Here is a 21742-nt window from a genome sequence, read left to right as displayed (position 1 = left end):
AAGAGATAACTCTTCCAGTGAAAAGTATTCCGGTAATGGTGGACGGGTTGCTGTATGTACGGAAAAATAGTTTCACTAATAGAAGATAATTAATCTATGCATAAGCTGTCAATACATGCACAGCTTAAATAAAATTAACTTGAATATAAACAGTGAGGCATATAGTGGCAACGGAGTTTATCCCATAAATAAAATTAAAATCATATAAAAGACCATGCATATCACCAAGAAAGATTTCACTTAATTTAGCAATATGTTTGATTTAATAAGGGCATTTTTATTAAAGTCTGTAAATAGCGATTGCAATAGTGCCATCTATAGGTGTTAACAAGAATCGTCCATATTCCACAGTTGGTTTGAGGAGGAACTTCATGCTCCGCATTAGCTCGGAGGTCCAGTAAGAATGGTCTTTTAGTAGAGGACCACGCACGCTCTTTCGGTAAGAAGTATACCTGAGATGTCAAAGCGTCTGTGAGCTATCGCTTGCTTTGTTTACTACTTGCGACCATCCACAATAAGGTAAGAACCTCATCATTTTGATTTTTCACAAATATAACTTTTAGACACGAGTCGTCTAAGTCTTATCTAATAATTAGAGTAATGGATTATTATCTGACTATTCAAAATGAGCTATAAACAAACAAAGCATTCTGCATCTTACAATTATTTAGCTATTGCACGTGTAATATTTTCAGTAAAAATGTTATATATTGTAATATTAGATACTTTGCTTCCTGGGTATTAGGGTACTTATGTATTAACCACTTCCTAGCAATTAATTACTAAAAATCGCATGCAAATAAGTTCTTGCGTAACTAAAAGTTGACTATATTTGCCATTGCCATTTGGTTGAGGCAAAATTTAGCATGTTATCAATATAAAGCTTTCAAAATTGAATTTTATTATTATTTATTTTTATATAGTACAATTTACCATTTAATATGCTTTATGAACCAGGTTCCTTGTATTATGGAAATTGACTGGGCTCCAAGTATGCTAATAGCTACTTGTTAAAGCAAAGATCTGATAATGATTTTTGATTATTGAAAAAGGAAAATTTTTGATAAACCGAGGAAGTTTTAAACTTATTTTCTAGCTGTTGTGCTATTTTTTAAAATTTCGTGTCATTTAGGTACTTTTTATTCTTTTAAAGTCAATGAATTTTATTGTCATGATAGACACTGAAGTAAAATATGAATAAGAGTTCTGTAATCTAGAAGACCCTATTAGTAACAAGATAATATACAATATTTCCACAATATTGCTCAATGTTCTAAAAGCTGCAAAATTTCATAAAGATGCTGTAACAATGTTGTTGGGCATTTTGTGTCAATAAAGGACTTTATGCTCATTAGATATTAAATTGAGTAGTAATTCTTATATATTGATTAATTATTTCCTCAAAAATACATAAATTCTGCTTGGAATGCTGCATAAAGTTTAGATACTCTGTTGTAATTAAATTGAGACAAAAAGCTGATATTAAAAGCAATATACATAACATTAGTTTTTTTAAAAATTCCATTAATCAAGCTCGTATATAAAAGAAATAATTTTGGCTTTCTTTTATTAATGATAATTGCAGTAACTTACAATTATTGATTTTGTAGACTACCATTTAATTAAATCATCATTATTTATGGGATCATATACGTTCATTTAGAAAAACATGAAAAAAGTAAATTAAAGTTAAGGATAAATATATGTTATAAATTGATATATTTTACAGCATCTGTTAGAATGATAAAATATCAAGATTATTAGTTAAAGTTAGATTAAAAGTTAATACCACAAATATTATGTCTGTTTTTTTTATAACAGTATATTAAAGTGTTATATATATATATATATATATATATATATATATATATATATATATATATATTGCCTTTTCATTTATGCAAAATGCTTATATTTTATGAAGGATTTATGATGTTATTTTCTTACAGCTATGAATTTAGAAATTTGTGTTGAGAACTTTCAATCTGCTCTTGCAGCTGAAGAAGGAGGTGAGTTATATTCTTCTTATTTTGTTACAAAAATATTTTGTTTTCTTTTTTAGAAATACATTAAGCATTACCTCTTAGTTTCTGGTTTTTTGGTTGTCGTGAACAAATACTTTTAAATAATGTGTTTTTGTCAGACTATTTTTATGCAATTTATGTATGTGCCATGTCTATTTTATTTCAACTCCAAACTGAAAAGAAGTAATATTTGCATCATATGATACATGTGCAAATGGCGAAAAAAAATGTCTTTGCCCTTATTTATATATATATATATATATATATATATATAATATAGACAATAAAACCTGATCTAGAAACTTGCTTTTGCCAGTTTTGCAGTACTATCCTTATTAGAAAATAAGAATAATCTCTTAGAAAAATTACAAAGTAAAAATGTAAAAAATTTTGGTAAATCAGTGAATAGAACAATGAAATAAGATACTTGGATAAGTATCAGGTAAGTCCTGCTTTCAAGCACTTGAATGGCATTCATGCAAAACTATCAAGTGGTTAAGAAAAATCTATTTATATGAGATTATATTTGAAAAAGATATTAAAGTTATGTCTTTATTATCAGCCCCATTTATGCAAAATTTAAATGCTGCTTTGATAGGTAATCAATATATTACATTGCCATAGTGGTTGGTATTTAATTATGAGAGTCTGGATGACCTTTTTGCAAATATTTTCACAGCAAATATTCGAACCTTAGTACTTATAGTTACTAATTAATAGATTTTAACATTTCTGCAGAGGAATGGATTAAGTTTGTTGGAAGCCATGGCGCTGAAACTCTTTTGTATTTTCTGAAAGCATCACGGATGTAAATTTTTGCCTTCCTGTTTTTATATTTTAAAATAAGACATTGGATACTTTTACACATAATATGTTTTTATTTATAGAAAATTGATTTTTTTAATAGCTCTATTGTTTGATTTTAATTAATTACTTTAATCAATGTTTATAAAAGAATATATGATTTGCTATGTCTCCTGAAGTTATAAACTGTTTTTCTGAGGCATTTTTATTATTTTCTGTTTCTTTATTAGCCAGTACTTCCTGAATTTTATCATTCATGTTGTGCCAGTTGTCAAAAATTTATGCAAACATTCTTTAGACTGTTTCTTTGCTTTAATTTTTTTCCCTTGATTAATATTCTTTCAAGATTGTTGTTGCTGCAACTAAAAAAAGAGTTTAAGAATTTCTTTGGTTTATTAATTATTTCACATTTTTATAATTGTGATTAATAATTTAAATTACAGAAAATGAAAGTAAAAAAATAAACATTGGAATCTAACATTTTCAACTTACAAATTTGAACCATTTCTTTAAATATATGAAGTATTCTTAATATAAGCTTGACTCTTACAGAATAAATGAAATATGTTTTTGAAAAAGTATTAAGGAAGCTATTTATTGAATTTCTAAATTTTAATGTATTTTAATTATTTCTAAATTTTTACATGGAATCTCTATTTGTACATATAATTAAAAGACAGAATAAGTAATTTTATAGAGAATTATAATTAATGAGAAATAATTGCCACATGATAAATTTATTGTTAAAGCATCTGTCATTTAATGTTAAAATTAAAATAAATATTAGCCACAAAAATCAATTCTGTATTTCATGTACATTAATAGAATGTTATTTTGTTTCTCTAATTTGCCTTGATCTTTAAATGATGTAAAAATTAAAGGTCCCTTTTGTTAAAAAAAATGCTCTATTTTTACTTTTTTTTTTAAACATAAATTTTTTTATTTAAAGCTAGAAACTGAAACTAATAAATAAAAAAAAAGATTGATGCAAATCAAAAATTAGGAAACTTTTCATAGCTTACCCTTTGGTTTAATTAATATATGGAAATGAAAAAATACCAGATCTATTTTTAAATTATAAGCATTTAAGTAAAAACGTTTAGCTAATTATAACCAGTTTCATGTAATATAAAAATTGAATTAGTCATTGATTTTGAAATTGTGGTAAATATACTAACAGGATAAGCTTTCACAAGAAACTTTGAGGAATGTTGTTCATCAAAGGAAAATTAGTTTACGAATTCACTTTATTTTCATTGATATGACTGAATTATTTCCATTAATCACATAGAAATAATTTATTAACTGAATACCACAATCATTGTAAAAAAATTATCTACTGATTAAATAGGTTCACTTTTCATGCTAAATTATAATTATAACATTTTTTACTAAGCTTAATGCTTTTAAAAAAATGAACTTTATTTCAAAATTGATAAAAAGAAATCGGGGGGGGGGAGCCCAACAGCTATAGTATTATGCCGCGTTTTGCAAAACTTATAAATATGTTGTTCTTAAATAATGAAATGCATTATTTCATAGATTATAAACATTATTTCATGGGGGGGGGGAATAGATTTCTATGAAATAGTTGGATTATACATGTTAGTGGTAGCATATATAAAAATATATTTAGAAGTTTTAGAAAATTTGTTGAATTTTACTTCTTTTCTGGAGTCTGTTGAGCTTATATAATTTGTAGATAAGTAATCCTATCATAATTTTTACTGTGAAATATTACCCAATATTATGATATTATAAACAAAACTCTTATCTTTAATGGGAGAAGCATTTATTCTTAAGTTTATGGAAAGAGTATCATATCTTTTCTTATGAAACAGCCTAATCATAAAGATTTGTTATTTCTTAGTGATTCAGCCTATTTGAACAGGTACGAATAGCTTTTTTTCTCAAATTAGCATTTCCAGGAAGCGGAAAACTTTTCCACTCTTATGTAATCTAGAACCCTTAGGGCATTTGAATTGTTAAAGATTTCTACTGATCAGGCAATCTGATTGTGACGATTAAACAGCAAAGTTGATGTGATATACTGTATGTGATGTATTTTCAAATGACACTGAAGGGCGATCTACAAAAGTGTAAATAGGAAGAAGAGCACTGGATGTGAAGGATTTTTCTCCCTTCAAATGGCTAGATGAATGTAAAAGATTGAGGATTTTATGCTCTGAATTTATTTTTGTTCTACTAATGACAACAGATATTCATTGAAAAGAAAAATTCATAGTTCACTTTAACATTAAAAGACAACTTCCTAAGAAAATGTTTTCTTTTTCAAGCTCCGTTTAATGAATTTCTGGGAATACTAAATGAAATAGACTTTAAATATGTTGAAGTAAACATAATCTATCATGTAATAATATAAATAAAAATTATGCAAACAACTTTGAAGCCATAACTTCTATCGCACATTTAGTATGCCTTACCTTTAGTCTGCTTATTTTTTGATGTTTTCTGGAATTGGAATATATATATATATATATATATATATATATATATATATATATATATATATATATATATATATATATATATATATATATATATGAAAAAAGTCACAATGTACTTGTACCTCTTGTTAGTGCATTTTATGATAATGCTTATATATATTTTACCCTTCAGGTGCTGATCGAGTAGAGCTCTGTCAGGCACTTGGAACTGGAGGACTAACTCCTAGTTTAGGTTTGTATAGCTTATATCTTTGTGTCTCTTGAAAGCATTTTATGATTTGATTGGATTTTCTTACCTGAGAATGCAAATATTTTAAATCAATTTGCATTAAAAATAGATATTATGTTTGTTCTTTAAAACATTCTTATATTTGTAAAAAAAAAAAAAAAATCTTTATTTGTTAGGACAATTTTAATATTTGATATCTGATTAATATATAATTGGTGTAAAAGTGACTAAACTTTTTTTTCTTTTTCAATTTTATAACTGTTGATTTTTTTATTGTACATTGTAATCTGCTATAGAAAACTTTAAAAAAAAAAATGTCTGGATTATCATAGATTATAAAATAAAGATTTATTTATTTTCAACTCAATGCATTTAGAGGATAGCTTTTAAGATTTTAAAATTGCTTTGGATGATACACAAAATAGTTTGATGTTGAAAACTGACTACATTTGCTTTTCTTATTTCATATAATTTATTATTAAATATTTTAATAACTTTATTACACTCATTTATTTATTTTTTTTTACTTAACTAATGATTAACATTCAAATATATTCTTTTTTTTTAGATTAAAAATTTAGGATTCAATTCATTTATTTTCTTCTTTTTAAAATTCAGATTTTTTTCCTTCTCAATATAATTTAACCTAGAATTATATTATTCTACTTATAAATTTAATTATATGAATTATGGAATTATGATATATTATAAAATTAAATATATATTTTTTTATGAACCTTCATTTTTTTTTGAAGCCTGTAAAATGCCTATTATTATGAGGTTTATGAGAAAGGTTTTAGGAGGTTTAAGTGAAACTTGCTTTCTAATACTTATTTAATTTCTAATGTTTAAAGCTGATAAACTGATTTTTTTTCTTGTGAAATTTATTTGTAATTATTTTGCAATGTCAGATAGAGATTAAGAATGCATTTTAATTAAAAAATAAATTCAGTAATTGTTGGGATTCATTTATTCAATTCAATAATAAGAACAAGTTTATCACTTCAGTAAAGTAATCTGTCAATATTGAACTGTTACCTCTGCAGATAATTTATACATACCATCTAAATCATAATTTTTCTTATTGAATTTTCATCTTTTGAAATAAATGATTTAACTTAATTTTTTTTAACAAAAGTTTTTTTTTTTTTTTTTTTCAATAATAGAAAATCATGCGGTTTTTGTGTTTGCTTGCATTTAAAGAATAATTATTTTTAGATATGTATTTGCTTTTTTTTTTATTTAATAAAAAGAGTGATTTGTGAATAGCATAAATTATTGTACTTTACTTTTTATACATCGAAATTTAAAAGTAATTTGTTTCATTTAACATTTTCTTTTGAATAATATGAGATGTTGTTTCTGTTCACTAAAGGATTGATTACAACAGTAAAAGAGTCGCTGAAAATTCCTGTTTTTGTTTTAATTCGTCCAAGACCTGGAAATTTTGTTTATACTGATATCGAATTGCAGATTATGATAAAGGATATGCTTAGTGCTAATCCTATAGTTGATGGCTTTGTCACTGGTGCTTTAAGGTACTTAAATAGTCTCAATTTTGCTATTTCATAGTTCAATTTTCTTTCATTATTTTATTGCATATGTTCATTGTTATGAATGTATTCAACACAGAATTAAAAAAATATATTAATTAAAAATTAAAAAAAAATATTTTATTAATGTACTAAAAAGTAGAAGACAGTTTTTAAATTTACATTTAGGGATCAAAATAGAAATCGTAAAAACTTGAGACATTGAATGAAATATATAAAATAAATATTAATTTTCATCGCTTTCATTATATATTTTAGTTTTTAACAAAAGCTTAAATCTTTTTCTTATGATATTTCTTATGTCTATTTCTTTTTTAGCATAATTTTTGGCATCTCATGTTTCTGTGGTTTTGTTGGATTTTCTTATTTTTTACAAGAAGATTGTTTACAATATTTTTGTATTCTAATAAATGAGTAACATTGTTAAATAATTAAATTTTTTTAATCTTATTTTTTTTATACAAAATGATAGCACTGTTACAGGGGTGTTTGTGCTCCGGGGAAACCCCGGAATTCCGGGGATTTTGAACTTCGATACCCGGAAATTCCGGGGATCGTCGTTCAAAAGTAAGTAGGAATAATAATGAATTATTTATTTTGATCTGGGCGATTTTGTTTGCTTTGAAATCAGAAAACGCAAGGTCAGCGTGTGTGGTGAAAACTTTTCCTTTCTTTCTCCAAAGGCAGTGATAATGCGTGAAAAGGGGGAAAAAACTTCTTTTTTGTTCTTTCCTTATTGCGAGTTATGACTCATTCCCCCGTTTCTCGGACATTCTCTTCTGGATTCTTTCCGGCAAGTAGGTGCGGCAGAAAAAAAAGGGAGAGACTTCGCGACCAGATGTGCGATCACGTGACTCTGGGTTCAAAGATCTTATCTCTCCTGGCGTGGCGCTAATAAGTAGAGAAGGGGGATTTTTCGCCGTATTAGCTATTTGTCGTTGATCGCTTCGCAACTTTTTTTTCTCCGCTGTGTAAAATTTTCGTTTCATTTATTGATGCACGTGTAAATTTTTCGTTTCTCTTATTGAAATATTTTTTTATTTATGTACGCAAGAGAATTTCACTTTGAAATTTCAGCATATGAAACAGAAATTACCCCTTAAAAATTCATATCTAATTAGTTTTACAGCATTAGATTCAGAGCTAAGAGGTAAAACCAGTACAATATTAGCTTTTGAAAAATTATCATCTTTTATGTCCCATATTTTTAGTGATAATGAAAAGTCAAAAGTAGAAGCTGAAATAAGGTTATACCAGAGTGATATTGATATCACCAAAGAAATGCTCTACACATCTGATGAAAGTGGAAATCAAGTCAAGTGTACAATTGATAAATATTGGTCTAAAGTTTTTAATTCGGCAAGTAGGCGCGGCAGAAAAAAAAGGGAGAGACTTCGTTCGACCAGATGTGCGATCACGTGACCTGGGTTCAAAGGTCTTAATTTTGCAAAAAAAGTAATTCATTGAACTTTTATAATTAGGTCATTCAATACTTCATAATCGTAATTTTTCATTTCTCCCCCCCCCCCCCCCCCCTTCTCGAAACTCCAAAATGTCGGTAGTAAGTCCGTAAAAGTTTCCGGGGATTTTTTGGGGTCCCACAAACACCCCTGCTGTTATGAAATAAATTTATTTCAAATTAATCAATTAAACAGTAATTAAATTTAGGAATCATCAAAACATCTTACTGTCACTAGGAATTTTACTTATATTGTCACTGATATAAGTAAAATTCCAAACTTATAGTAAATCAAGAAATAAAAACTTTGCACTCACTAATTATATCACTAACTTTGCAACCATGAAAAATCTTAGATAAGTGTCTAAAAAAAAAACATATTTCACTAAAATAAAAATAAAAAAAATCTTTAACATTTGCATTTTCTTTTTTAAATTTTCCAGTGTTGTATTTATTATTTCTATTACTCTTCTCCTTCCTTAATTCTTACAAACTGTAATGTACGAAAAGTGAAGATGTTTCATCAGGCATTTCAGTTATTTAAAATGTATGAAAGATCTATAGAAGCTCAGAAGCAATAGATTTTTTTTATTTCTCTGTTATTCACTCAAATATTTAAGATCACATGCGTATTATAAGATGTTTAAGTATATTTTATTTTGAAAGTTACAAAATTGTTTAAATATTTGAACACAAGATACTTAAGAGATCATAGCAAATTGTAGTATAATGTGATAAGATTTTCCCTCCATTCTTATCTTACCAACAGACAAAAACTCTTGATGTGATATTTTATTAAAATAAAGCATTTTGAACAATTCTTCTCTTTTCTGAGTCAATTCATAAAATTAAATTTACTATTCTTACTCAAAATTATTTTTGCTACCTTCTTTGCTGTCTATACTTTAAACATATTTTTGCTATCTTTGATCCTAAAAATGAAGCCTTTATTTTATTTATTTATTTGCTGATGATGAGCTTTCGAATAAAAGAATAAAATATGCTCTAAGGGAGATAAATGTAACTATTTACTATACATATGACAATGCTCAAACTGTTTCAATAATTTATGATTTCTTTTGCATAGGGCTGACGGAACGATTGACAAAGAAGCTTGTTCTATACTCATTAGTAAGTACGATCAGAACTAAAATAATTTATTAAAAAGATTTCATTATTTATACATTGAAATTTAAATGGGGTCTAAATTTCATTATGTTTCAATTCAGTTTTTTCGCATTCAGTAAAATTGCATTTGTATTAATAATTTCAAAAAATTCAGATCATTTTATATTTATGTCTTCACACCTTGCATGAACATATGGTTTCATATTTGAAATTTTATTATTCTTTAGATCTTTATAAATTAATACAACTTATAATTGAAAATTGCCTGATATAAGTAAGTTAATGGAATAGGATTCACTTTTATACAACATAATTTATGGAGAATGTAAATTAAAGTTGTAGAGTTTATTGTAAAATGACAGAAGTGACCTTTTGATTGAAAAACAACTTATATTCATTACTTTCTTTCTTTTGTGGCAGTGGGAATTTATTTGAAAGAAAGTATTTAAACTGAATTATTATCATTGAGCAGTTTATCTTGGAAATTTATATTTTAGTTTTGCTACAAATACATAATAACTAATACAATAAACTAAAAAATTAATAAAGAAAGAACGGTCAATAATATTTCCATAATGTCTGAAATTCATTGATAATATTTATATCATTATGCCACAAATTCATAGAACATACGCATCATGGTCTATGATTGATATTTAATTACTTTGTTCAATCTTTTATATCTAAAGAAACAAGTTAAATGCCAATAAAACATAATGAATTTTTAATATGTTTAAACTTTCAATATTTTTATGCTGAAAATAGGCTTGAATTATGATGTTAGTATTATTACTTTTAGGAAATAGGGTGACTGTTTAATTTAGTTTGATCTTTTTTTTAGAAGAAGATTAATTTCTCCTATAGTTTGATATGTAATTGATTTTTCAATGCTTAATCATATGTTATATTTAATATCATTCATTACTTAAATGTATTGAAAAAAATTATTTATGGCATCAACAGAAGAATGGATGAAAGATTTTTACTATCATTTTGGAATAATTTAACTGCAATAATTAATGTTATATTCACAAAATACAATAATTGTGTTATTAATTCCTTATTTAAATTCCTTTTAAGATTGAATTATTATAACATTTTTAGACTGAAAAATTATTTAGTGCATCTATTTTCTCGGAATTTTATTTTTTAGAATTCATGAAATCATTTCTTTATATATTCAATAAATGGAAAAAAGGCTGAATATCTGCTATAATTTTTTTTCTCTCCCATATATTTTCTATGATTAAATATCTATTGATAATGCAATTTCATCGATAACCCTCCCAAAGTCCATTTTTTTAAAGTAAAATCAGGGATCTGATCGATATTTCTCTATAATGACTTGATACTTCTATTTCTTCAGGGACAAAAACGTTATTCAGTTGAATTCTCGTCTGTAAATTTTTGCTTGTTATTGACACTTTATATATATACTGCCATAGTATGTGTTTTTATAAATTAATTCTTTATTTTCAATGTCAAAATTGCTCTAAGGAATTTACAAATCAAAGTATTCAATTCCACGTACAAAAATTTTTGGCAAAGAATTTCTTTATGTTAAGGGCTCTTAAAAATAATTTTTACTTGTGTTTTGGCTTTAGATCATTGTTACAGAAAGAATGACAGATTGGCAGTATAAATGTATAAAATTGTTTATTAGGCTTTATTTTTTTTTAATTAATTGGAAAGTCTGAATTGAAGAAAATCTCTTTAACCCATTGACCGTCATATACACTGCATCTGAATCTTCGTAAAATAAAAAATCTTCCTTTGATTTAAAAATCATCAGTGCTTTCGTAAAAGTTGAAAGCACTGATGATTTTTACATCAAACACGATCTTTGGGCAATTTTCAGAAAACGCTTTACTAAGTTTCACCGATTTTCGAATAGTAATCGAAGTACGCCACTTTGCGTTCGAGCCTTTATAAAGTTATTCTTTAGGACGATTTCTACATTCAAACTGGTTGAAGGATTAAGTCTATTTTGACTTTCATTCATTTTTTAAAAATATATATAATATATGTTTATTTATAAATAAAATCTAGAGGCAGGTAATTGCTCTTACGTAACATATGATTAAAGTTGTGGTTTGAAAAAAAATTTAAATCCATTTAAGACATATAGTTGGATTAATAATAATCTATATAATTATTTAGATAATTAGAAATGTTTTTATCTCAAATGAAAATTGCACTCTCCAAGACATTGAATCTTTTTATTCTGTTTTCTTCAGAAGCAGCTAATGGCTTGCCAGTGACATTCCACAGAGGTACATTTGTTTTTTCTAAATTAATTTATTAGAGAAAAAACTTAAATTCTATATGATAATCGTTATATAATTAAATTCTATATTGATGGCTTTGAATTTGTTATAAACAATATAAAATTAAATATTTTTTTAGAGACCTCAGAAGTTAATAGATGTATTAATAGCTATATAATTTGTTGCATTTGTTTAATTAGTCATTAATTTTTGTATGTGCTCATAAGTAAATTTATGAGTTAGAAGTTTGATATTCATTCATTTATAATTTTTTCTTTTTTTATTGCTATTAATGGTTTTGACCAATTTTTTATTAATTTTCTTTTAATTTGGCTATAGTCTTTCATTTTAATCTTGAGTAAAAGTTTCAAGAAAAGAGTGTTTAATGAAATTTTTAACTGCTTAAACTTAAAGCAGCATTCAATTTTTTAGCTTCTTAGAATTATATGTTAATAATTATAATTTCAATAAGTTACCCTAATAATTTTTTTACATTATAATGAAAAATGCAATGTATGAAAATACAAAACAGAAATGAAAGTTTTATCAATTTATTACTTATTGACACATCTGACATTCATCTCAAGGTATTTATTCCAACACTGGATCAGTTTGGAAATTCCGGAAAATTCCTTCATGTGTTTGTTTAATCTTGAAAGTTCATTTAAAAAAATTGTAATCATCAAGTTTTAACTAAATTCTTTGGTGAAATCTTAGACATTTTATGTTTTATCAGATCTCTAAACTTCTCAGATCAACTTCTCAAAGCTGTCTACTTTAACTCCATTTATTCATTAATTTTTTTAAAAAAATATTCATATGCAAATCTTCACCATGTGTTTCCTGCTGTGCATAAGTAAACTTTGTCGATATTTTCCTGATGTTAACTTGTATTGTTTTAATTTGAACTTTTAACCTTCTCTATAAACATTTACTGGTTCTTCTGTTTCTCTGTCGATTAACTGAGCAATGAAATATGGTAGTAAGCCAAGAAAAATGAGTGACCCATGTACTCAATAGTATACAGCTTATTTGACCAAACATTCAAGCATAATTAAAGATATTTTTGTCATGCCTAACTATTTGTTTCAAATGAGGAAGTTCTAACTTTGACTGCATTTTCAAACTGCCAACATTTTATCTAGTGATGGAATTTGTAAACTTACTCTCTGCTTCGATATATAAATTTTGTAATTCATTCTTTTGTGTCATTCAACAATCATTAACATTTTCTTCTAGCTGTTTAGCTAATATTTCTAAATTATATTTTTATGCTTTACCCAAAATAAGCATTCCCGTACTTAGTGATATGTTTTTAATTTTAATTTCTGAATTGTATTGAACTTAAAAACAAGATGATTTGATAACTATTTTTGTTTTGCCAAGTTTAACTGATCGTTTGAATATATTTGAACTTTAAATGAATGAAAAGTTAAAATCTTCTTGTAATGAAGTTCTATGTTGTAATAAATACATTATTCATTATCATGTATTCAAGTTCTTTTTTTACTTTTTCTTGTTTACTTGTAATAAGATAATACAGTGTTTAGTGACAATTTTCAAAATGATCAATTTCTGATTTCTTGTGTAATTATAAGGCATCTTTTAAAAGAAAAGATTCATCAAGCAAATCTTCACACATTGTAATTTATTTTCTGTAGTATTTTTTATTCTAAAATATTTAACTATTATCATTCCTCTGTAGACATTATCTATCCTATGGTAATAAATGACCACTGTCATGTTTTTATCGTTCTCAAATAAAATATGCTTACAAATCTTCATTCGATTCCAGCCTTTGATTTGAGTATGAGTAGTGAATCTCTCCAACAAATTATCGATTTAGGATTCAAAAGAATATTAACAAGCGGAGGATGCAGAACTGCTCATGAAGGAATGTTGCAAATTAAAAAACTGGTTGAGGAGGTAATTGACTTCATATTGTCTTTTTATTGTTTCTTTGTACAATTTTACTTATGTGCGTTTTCATAAAATGCATGACTTCTTTTTTTCTAGAATAGATTCTTTTTACATAACGTTTGTGCATATAAATATCATTTAATGCATTAAATAATATTTTAATTCTTACATTTTAATATAACACTAAATGAAATTTTAAAATAATTCATTGTTGTTTTGAATTATTTTAGGCGGATTCCAGAATTTGCATCATGCCTGGTAAGTAATGTTAAAAAATTGTAAACTGTATGCTTCAAAGATAAAATTAACCCTTCATTTATATTTTTGCATGCATTTATTGGGATGAAAGATGTTTTAGAATCAATGATTTTGCATGTTATGCCCACATACTTATCGCTAAGGTTTAAACTTAAAAATGTTTTTTTAACATGGTGATTTCCAATATTCAGTCATTTTAAAAATATACATTATTGATTGGTCTTATGTTTTACTTTGCATGAATAATATCTTAAGTTTTCTTAAACAAATGAAATTGTTTCAAGATATCTATGCCTGTATTTATGCTGTTAATTGGTATTCTTATAGTTTATTGAGTGTGTCCCAGTTAAAGTCTAGCTTAGATAAGATATATTGAAATAATTTGGAATCGCATAGCTATACCAAGGATGATCGCCTTTTTGATGCAATAGATGGCATTTCAAAAAAGTAGGTGTTTTGAACATGTTTGTTTAGAAAATTTCATTTCGCACGCCGATGGAAAGATTGCATGAACGTAGAGCAAATCTATATGTATTTGACTTATGAAGTCACAGACTCTAATAATCAAGGTATATTGCAGCTATATGTCTAAAGATATATGATTGCTCACCTACAGTAAGAATTTTTAAACAGAAATTCTTTGAAAATGCCACACTGAAACTGAATGAATGTTGGTCAAGGGGAAAACTGTGCTTGGTCTGATGGGAGACAATGGCAGTAAAAGTACAATAAAAAATGAAAAGATAAAGAAATGACAAAATCATGACTTATACAAGTTCATTTATTGACATCAGAAAAAGACTGGAAATAGAAGCTGGCAGTGTCAGCTAAGTGTTGCATTGCAACATGATGACTGATGGTTCCTTTTAAGAACCCTCATGCCAATTTTTTTCATCTTCTGTATTTCAAATTTCTGTTACTAGATTTTCTGTGCTGCCCATAGCTGGCTCATTCATCATTGCTTTCATGTGCCTCGCCACCTAGAAAAAAAATCTAGTGGACTTAGATCTGGTCAACATGGAGGCCAGACCACAGCGAGTGTCACTCTATTGTGGAAAAGGGAGCTGGGGTTCCATCAGGCAAGAGGCACTTGTGTATCTGTATGAAGATTACAATCTTCTTTAAATTAGAAAGCATTTGCTCAAGGAAAGTATTCTCATCTTAAGCATTCACCTCACAAAGTATAGATTGCATGGATGACATTGAACCTTTACATGTGATAGGAATGTATGCCTTCTTCATGTAGAACACTACACATCATATAGGACATATACCATTTCCACTTCAACTTCAATGCAACTTACTAGTGGATATATACCATGTCCACTAGTAAAGCTGCTTCTAATCTTACCCAGACAAGACCTAGATATATGGCATCTACGCTTTTTGTGTGTATCTCATACTATGTATTAATGATGAGGGTCAAATCGAATTCCTACAGTTTTCTATCAATTCTGATAAAAGAAGGATGAGATTGTTAGAAAGGGGATTATTCGGAAACGGTACTATTGTCATACATATTGTTCTTGTCCTTTCCCATCTGCTTGTTCACATATCTACCAATTCCTCGTATAACATAGCTTCAACAAAATGTTCCCGGCAAAATTATCATGATATTGATTCAGCACTGCAGTCCACTTTTAAAGGACATTTATTTTGACTGATGTTCTATAAAACCTGGACAAGCCAGTCAGTTACAACTGTCAGATCTACTTAAATTTTTCAAATGAAAATTTGCATTTGTTGAGAGTGACGATTCAGAGATGCGCTGTGCGCCATGGAAAAAATCATGTTGGAAGTGAATAATTGTTTTTGTGTTTTGAAATCGTTCTTCTCCATGACTTTGAACTAAAGTGAGAATTTTAGTATTTGTAAATATTTTGGATCTCTAAAATACTGACTGAAGTTTAGATCCTTAATCTCATGACCACCATGGCCTTGCTGCTACTCAGAGCAGAATGCAATCCGAGGCAGGGGCGGATATAGACATTTTAAGATGATACAATTCTTTAAAATATAGTCTTGTGTATATAAATTTTCTGAAGGTGTTTGGAAGTTAATAAAAAGCATCAAATTGGCCTGAAATAAAATGCTTAGAACAAAACTATGCCATTATATGCTATATGATTTATTTTAAAAGTAAAGCTAAAGCTAATATTTTTATAAAATAATTAATTTTGCAAGAAATAATAGCAAATACTAATGCAAATCGTTTCTAAAGCTTTCATAATTGCTAATCATCGACATTAAATTTTACCTCAAGCTTCGACCATATAATATTCAATATATGGTATAATATATAGTGTATATTGCAATTTTTTTGATAATATATAACACATATTATAATGCATAACATATATATAAGATAATATATAACATATATTATTATAATCGAATTCTTTTATGGCACACCATCTTGACTCGGCTATATAGAACGTATTACGCTTACTGCTCATATTAGTGATTTACGACTGTGATTTCACTGTTCATCAATAAAGATTTTTTGATTGAATGTTTTTTTTTTTTTTTTTTTTTGTAAAAATAAAGCTTGCATATGCAAGGGGCAAAAAGAAAAAATATAAAAATGAACAAATTTATTTCTTTTAACTATATCAAAGATTAAAAAAAAAAAATCCAAGAATAACTTATTTCATTCTACAAAATATGGTTTAGGGTTTTGGTAAGGGCATGACACCCCTCCTAGTATCTGCCCCTGATCCTAGGCTCAATAGTAAAAATTGTTCCTGTTGATGGGTACAATCAACCTTCTTAATTTTTCAAATCTCTTTTGAGCACCTTGCATGTTGGTATTAAAAAAAAACAAAAAAAAAAACCGATCAATCTATCGCAGATATGCGGGTATCTGATTATAGATATATGCATATATGTATAAACATTTGTTGCTAGAATAGGGTAATGTTGTTATATCAACAAACAAATTTTTAAAAACTTCGGTTCAGAGTTCTTATGTACATTTGTAATACAGCAGTGACTGTAAATTAAATTGTACATTTTTTCCTGAGAAAATTTATTTAAATCATTATTGAATCATTATCATTATGTATTTGAAGTGTATATTTCTTTTAGGATCTGGTATCTCTCCTTCAAATTTGAAAGAGATCGTGGAAACTACAGGAGCTGTAGAATTCCACTCATCTGGCCAACGTAAAAATCCAGTTGTAAATCCTGATAGTGAAATTGTTCAGGGTACAAGTTTTTATCCGTCAACTTCTCCACACATTGTTAAGAGGTTGAAAAACATCTTGAAAGCACAATTATAGAATTATTTCAAGTTTTTGTAATGTAAAATAAAACATGTTATTTATAAACTGTATTTGTTTTATTGCAATAACTTTATTTGTAAATTCTTTTGTACTTATTGTGAATTCAGTTGGAGCAAAAGATGAGCATTAATACTCATTAAACTTCACAACTCATAATGCTTAAATTAATAATATCTTCTGAATGTCTTTATATCAGTTTAAACATTATTAGTAATGTTGATCCAGTTCAGTTAAATGAGTAGTAAAAAAAATAGATGACATTAGACATTAATTTATTAAATGATGAACCTAATAAATTAATTTCTTCTCTAATAATCATTGCTGCTTTCCAAAATTGATTACTTTCTCTCACCTGGCAGAACTTTTTCTTTAAAATAATTATTATACAGCTAAAGTGTATTAGAATTCAGTATTAATTATTCAGAATTAAGCATTGTTTAAAATGAATAATTCAAAAATTTTACTGAAGGTAGCGTTTCAAAAATTTATGCTTAGTTCTTATTAGTTGACATATCATAATACCAACATTCATATATCATTATCTAAACAGTTTGAAAGAATAAGATTACCTATTTTTACTGAAAAATGTAAATAAACTTTATTCAGGATTTATGTGTTGTTCAGTGATATTTTAGAGAATCAACCAACTATCAGATAATTTAGTGATAAATGTACATGTATAATTTTTGTACTTTTTATGTAATGTCTGATTTATTTTGAAAATTAATAAATTTTTTTACATATAGTCAAGGAAATGTTTCATTATTATGCGCTCTAGATAAAAGTTTTTAAAACTCGTTCAGACATATGAAAGATAGTTTTTAATTTAGTTTATTCATCTATCAAAAGTTAAATTTAAACAGCTGTGATATGGAGTTAATAGTGTGATCTTAACTAAAAATGGAAAAAAGAAAAAATTCCTGGTAAAAAATGTGCATTTATAGGTATAATTACTATACCATTTATTGAGCGTAAAACATCTGAGACTCCAAGTTAGTCCTCATGATTAGTAATGACGTCATCAAAGTGATAATCAATGGGAAAAAATTTTCCACATTTTTTGTTTTTGCTATTTATTTCATTAAATTTGATTAACATCTTGTTTTAAAGGCTAAATAGAGCAATGAAAAATAGAATAGGACAATTCCTGACTTATTGTTTACTTTAGTTGATAAATAATGACACCATCAAGATGATGGTAAATGATAAATTGTTCTCTGTTTATTTTATTTATTAATATACACTTTGTTTTAAAGCAAAAGATTAGGGAGTTGAATGTACAATAGGAAAATTCATGACTTTTTGTTTAGTATCGTTTTCATACATTGGAATGTAGGGAAAAAAATTGTGAGGTAGTGTGTAAAAATACAAGAACATATAAAAAATAATGTAATAAAACAAAAATATAGGAGGAATAAATATCTCTAAAAACAGAATTAAAAAAAATTAAATGAAAATATCGTTAGTAATTTAAATTAAGGACATTTTTTAAACAATTCATATTACTTTATATTTGAAAAAAAAAAAAAAAAAAAAGAAACGTGAATAATAAGAAGAAAACAGCATTTTCAAACTGTGTAAGAGTATAAAAGAAAAGTCCAACATATATTCCAATCATGTAATGAAAAGCAAATCCAAGGAATTCTAAACGGACAACGGATTCTAAAACCCTCCGCGCTTTTGCGCATGCGTTAGGATGGGTTTAATTCGTCAAAATAGGGTTGAGAGAAAAGATGAAGAGAGGAGATGTTTACATTTAATAATAAAGTAAATTCGGATTACTAGCGGAATGAATTAAAAAAAAAACATGATCATAAAAGATACGATACTCACATAAATGTGGGAAAAAATTGAACGAAAAAGTATGTAATAGGGTGAAAATCAAGGCGAAAGAATAACGAATTCCGGAAATGCGCTCATGCTTCCTAGTCATCTTTTGATGAGATAGAAGCGTCCAAAAGGTGGTCGTCTCAGGATACTGAAACGAACAGTATTTGTCATTCCTCCTGCTCTTATTCCTATCAACAGCGCTCATTTCACCAAAAGAAAATCGATTACACTGCTACGTTTTCGAATCAAGGAGATAAATATCGTGACTGATTTTCGATATAGTTTGAACTGCATCGAAAGTTCAATTAATACCGACGATTCGAAACAATTCGATCAACATCAAATGTTCTATCGGTATCAGAATTTAAGCAATTATCAAACGACGGATCAGTTGATCTTCCGTTAAAAATATTCTTTATAATAAACATAAGATAACTGAACAAATTATGAAAATTATATGAAGCAATTTTTTAAGTATAAAGTTTGTAAATACGAGTAATATATTTTTGAAAATATAAAAATTCTTATTATAGAAAAGCATACGAATTGTAAATTAAAAACATTCCACTTTATGTAACACTTAAATACAATTTTAAAACATTCGAATAAAAAAAATCTATCATTCCGCAGACAAATATTCCTGTTCCATACACGATCTCTCGGCATCTAGTTGGAAGATATAACTAGGATAGAGTCTCGTCATGAAAATTCGTTCTGCATCAAAATTTAAAAAAATATCAAATTACCTCTAAAAATAGACATTATCATAATTGCAAAATAAAAGAATTTAATAAAGATTATATTATGAAATTAAAAGATACTGAGTTTGAAAACTGAGCTTTTTTGAAAATATAAAAGCAAATTCTACAGAAAAGCAAATAAATTAAAAAAAAAAAAAAAAAAAAAAAAAAAAAAGAGAGAGAGAGAAAATTTAAAGTATTATCAAAACTGATTCTCAATGCTCGTATGAAAGCTCGATTAACAACAAAATTCAAATATTCATCAAATGATGAGTAAACTTGCAACTTAAATTTTATATATTTTGTATATAATTTTTATTTTTACATCTCTGTTTCAAAATAAAAAGTATCTATTTTGTTCCTCCATCATGATTTTATCATTGCTACTACATTAACCAGTCATTCATCGAAAGCCAATTGATTAAATTAGACATGCGCTCTACGACATTTCAATCGAACTTTTTTGCTGGCTATTCGAAAAATCATGCAAAAGCGAGCATTTTGCACTATTTTTATTTATGCATTCTGCATGGGTTAATATACTGTAAAATTGACGATAATTTTATCTTGAATTTTAAAACTTATCGTTTGATTCTGATTAAACAATAAAACTAATATTATTGTAATATAGTCTAATATTATAATAATAAAACTAATATAAACTAATAAAAATCTGTTGAGGTAAAGAGAAAATAATTTCATAGCAATTAAATTTGTATTTTATCTATATCTATAGCTATCTATCTATCTACAAATACTATAGACCCTCCCATCTCGTTGTCATTCAGTCATAATAAAAGACATTTCAAATAAAAATTGAAGCAAAAGAAAATCACGTGCATACATTTATTTTCAAAGTTCACATTGAATCATAGATATAGAGGACTGATAACAGATTCAAAATTGTTCCTTTCGAAATTGCTTTTTGTCCTTTGATTATCAATGAAAAGATAAGTGTGAGATCAGTTTTAACCGATGGTTCGGCCAATAATAAATAAATATTAGGAAAAAATAAAATTTTATTAAATTAAGTAATTTTTTGTTCAGTGATTCATGACATAATCTTGTTATTTGCAATGTATTTCAAAACATTTATTTTTATCTGAGATTTTTATGATTCTAATTCGATACATTTTCTTTTTTTCTTTTAATGGAATCATTCATTCTCACTGGATCCGCAGTAAATATTCCACACAAATAAAATACTGGACTTTATTCTTGTTAGATTAAAGCGTGTGACGCGAAATCGTATGCACAATTACTTTAGTTTTGTGATTACGAGATGCAACATGCCTTGACTTAAATGGCCTTTCCGAGGCTTTAATAGGAAAAAAAGTGATAGTTATTATGTTATCTTTTATTGGTTTATTTTCAACTTTTTCTAAATTTAGATGGCACCGAACATTTTCAGTCAGCAGACAATATTTCTTTAAGAAATTTCATTCAATTTTTTAAAATCTTTTTCTAAGACTTTCTACAAAGGAAATTAATAACATTTATAATTACATTAATATACCTTTTTCCTTATTTTCCACATATTTCAATAAATAAAATTAAATCTTTTAATTTAAATAAAATTTGTTGGCAAGAGATGGCAGCACAAGATATGTTCTAAATTATCAATGTTAGCATATAGAATAAGTGGCTATTAGATTCTTTTAATAAGTTTTTAACTAATAATGTATATAAAAAAATGAATTAAAATTTGAAAAAATTAATGGCACATGTGTAATTTTCTTTGAATCCAATATTAAAAAGTATGTAAGACATTGCAACTT

General features: G+C 26.7%; 1 protein-coding gene across 1 annotated transcript; it reads left to right on the top strand.

The window, feature by feature from the left end:
• Positions 1–380: 380 nt before the first annotated feature.
• On the top strand, positions 381–17439 carry LOC129963587 (copper homeostasis protein cutC homolog). The gene is made up of 9 exons (XM_056078053.1): positions 381–519; positions 1950–2009; positions 5469–5528; positions 6901–7063; positions 9625–9668; positions 11903–11938; positions 13728–13858; positions 14083–14110; positions 17198–17439. Exons 2-9 carry the CDS (start codon positions 1952–1954, stop codon positions 17389–17391), a joined length of 714 nt encoding a protein of 237 aa, XP_055934028.1. The 5' UTR covers positions 381–519; positions 1950–1951; the 3' UTR covers positions 17392–17439.
• Positions 17440–21742: the final 4303 nt, after the last annotated feature.

The sequence above is a fragment of the Argiope bruennichi genome, chromosome 3 (assembly GCF_947563725.1).
Source record: "Argiope bruennichi chromosome 3, qqArgBrue1.1, whole genome shotgun sequence".
Lineage (NCBI taxonomy): Eukaryota > Metazoa > Arthropoda > Arachnida > Araneae > Araneidae > Argiope > Argiope bruennichi.
The sequence above is the reverse complement of the archived record's forward strand: the minus strand, read 5'-3'. Positions and strand labels throughout refer to the sequence as shown.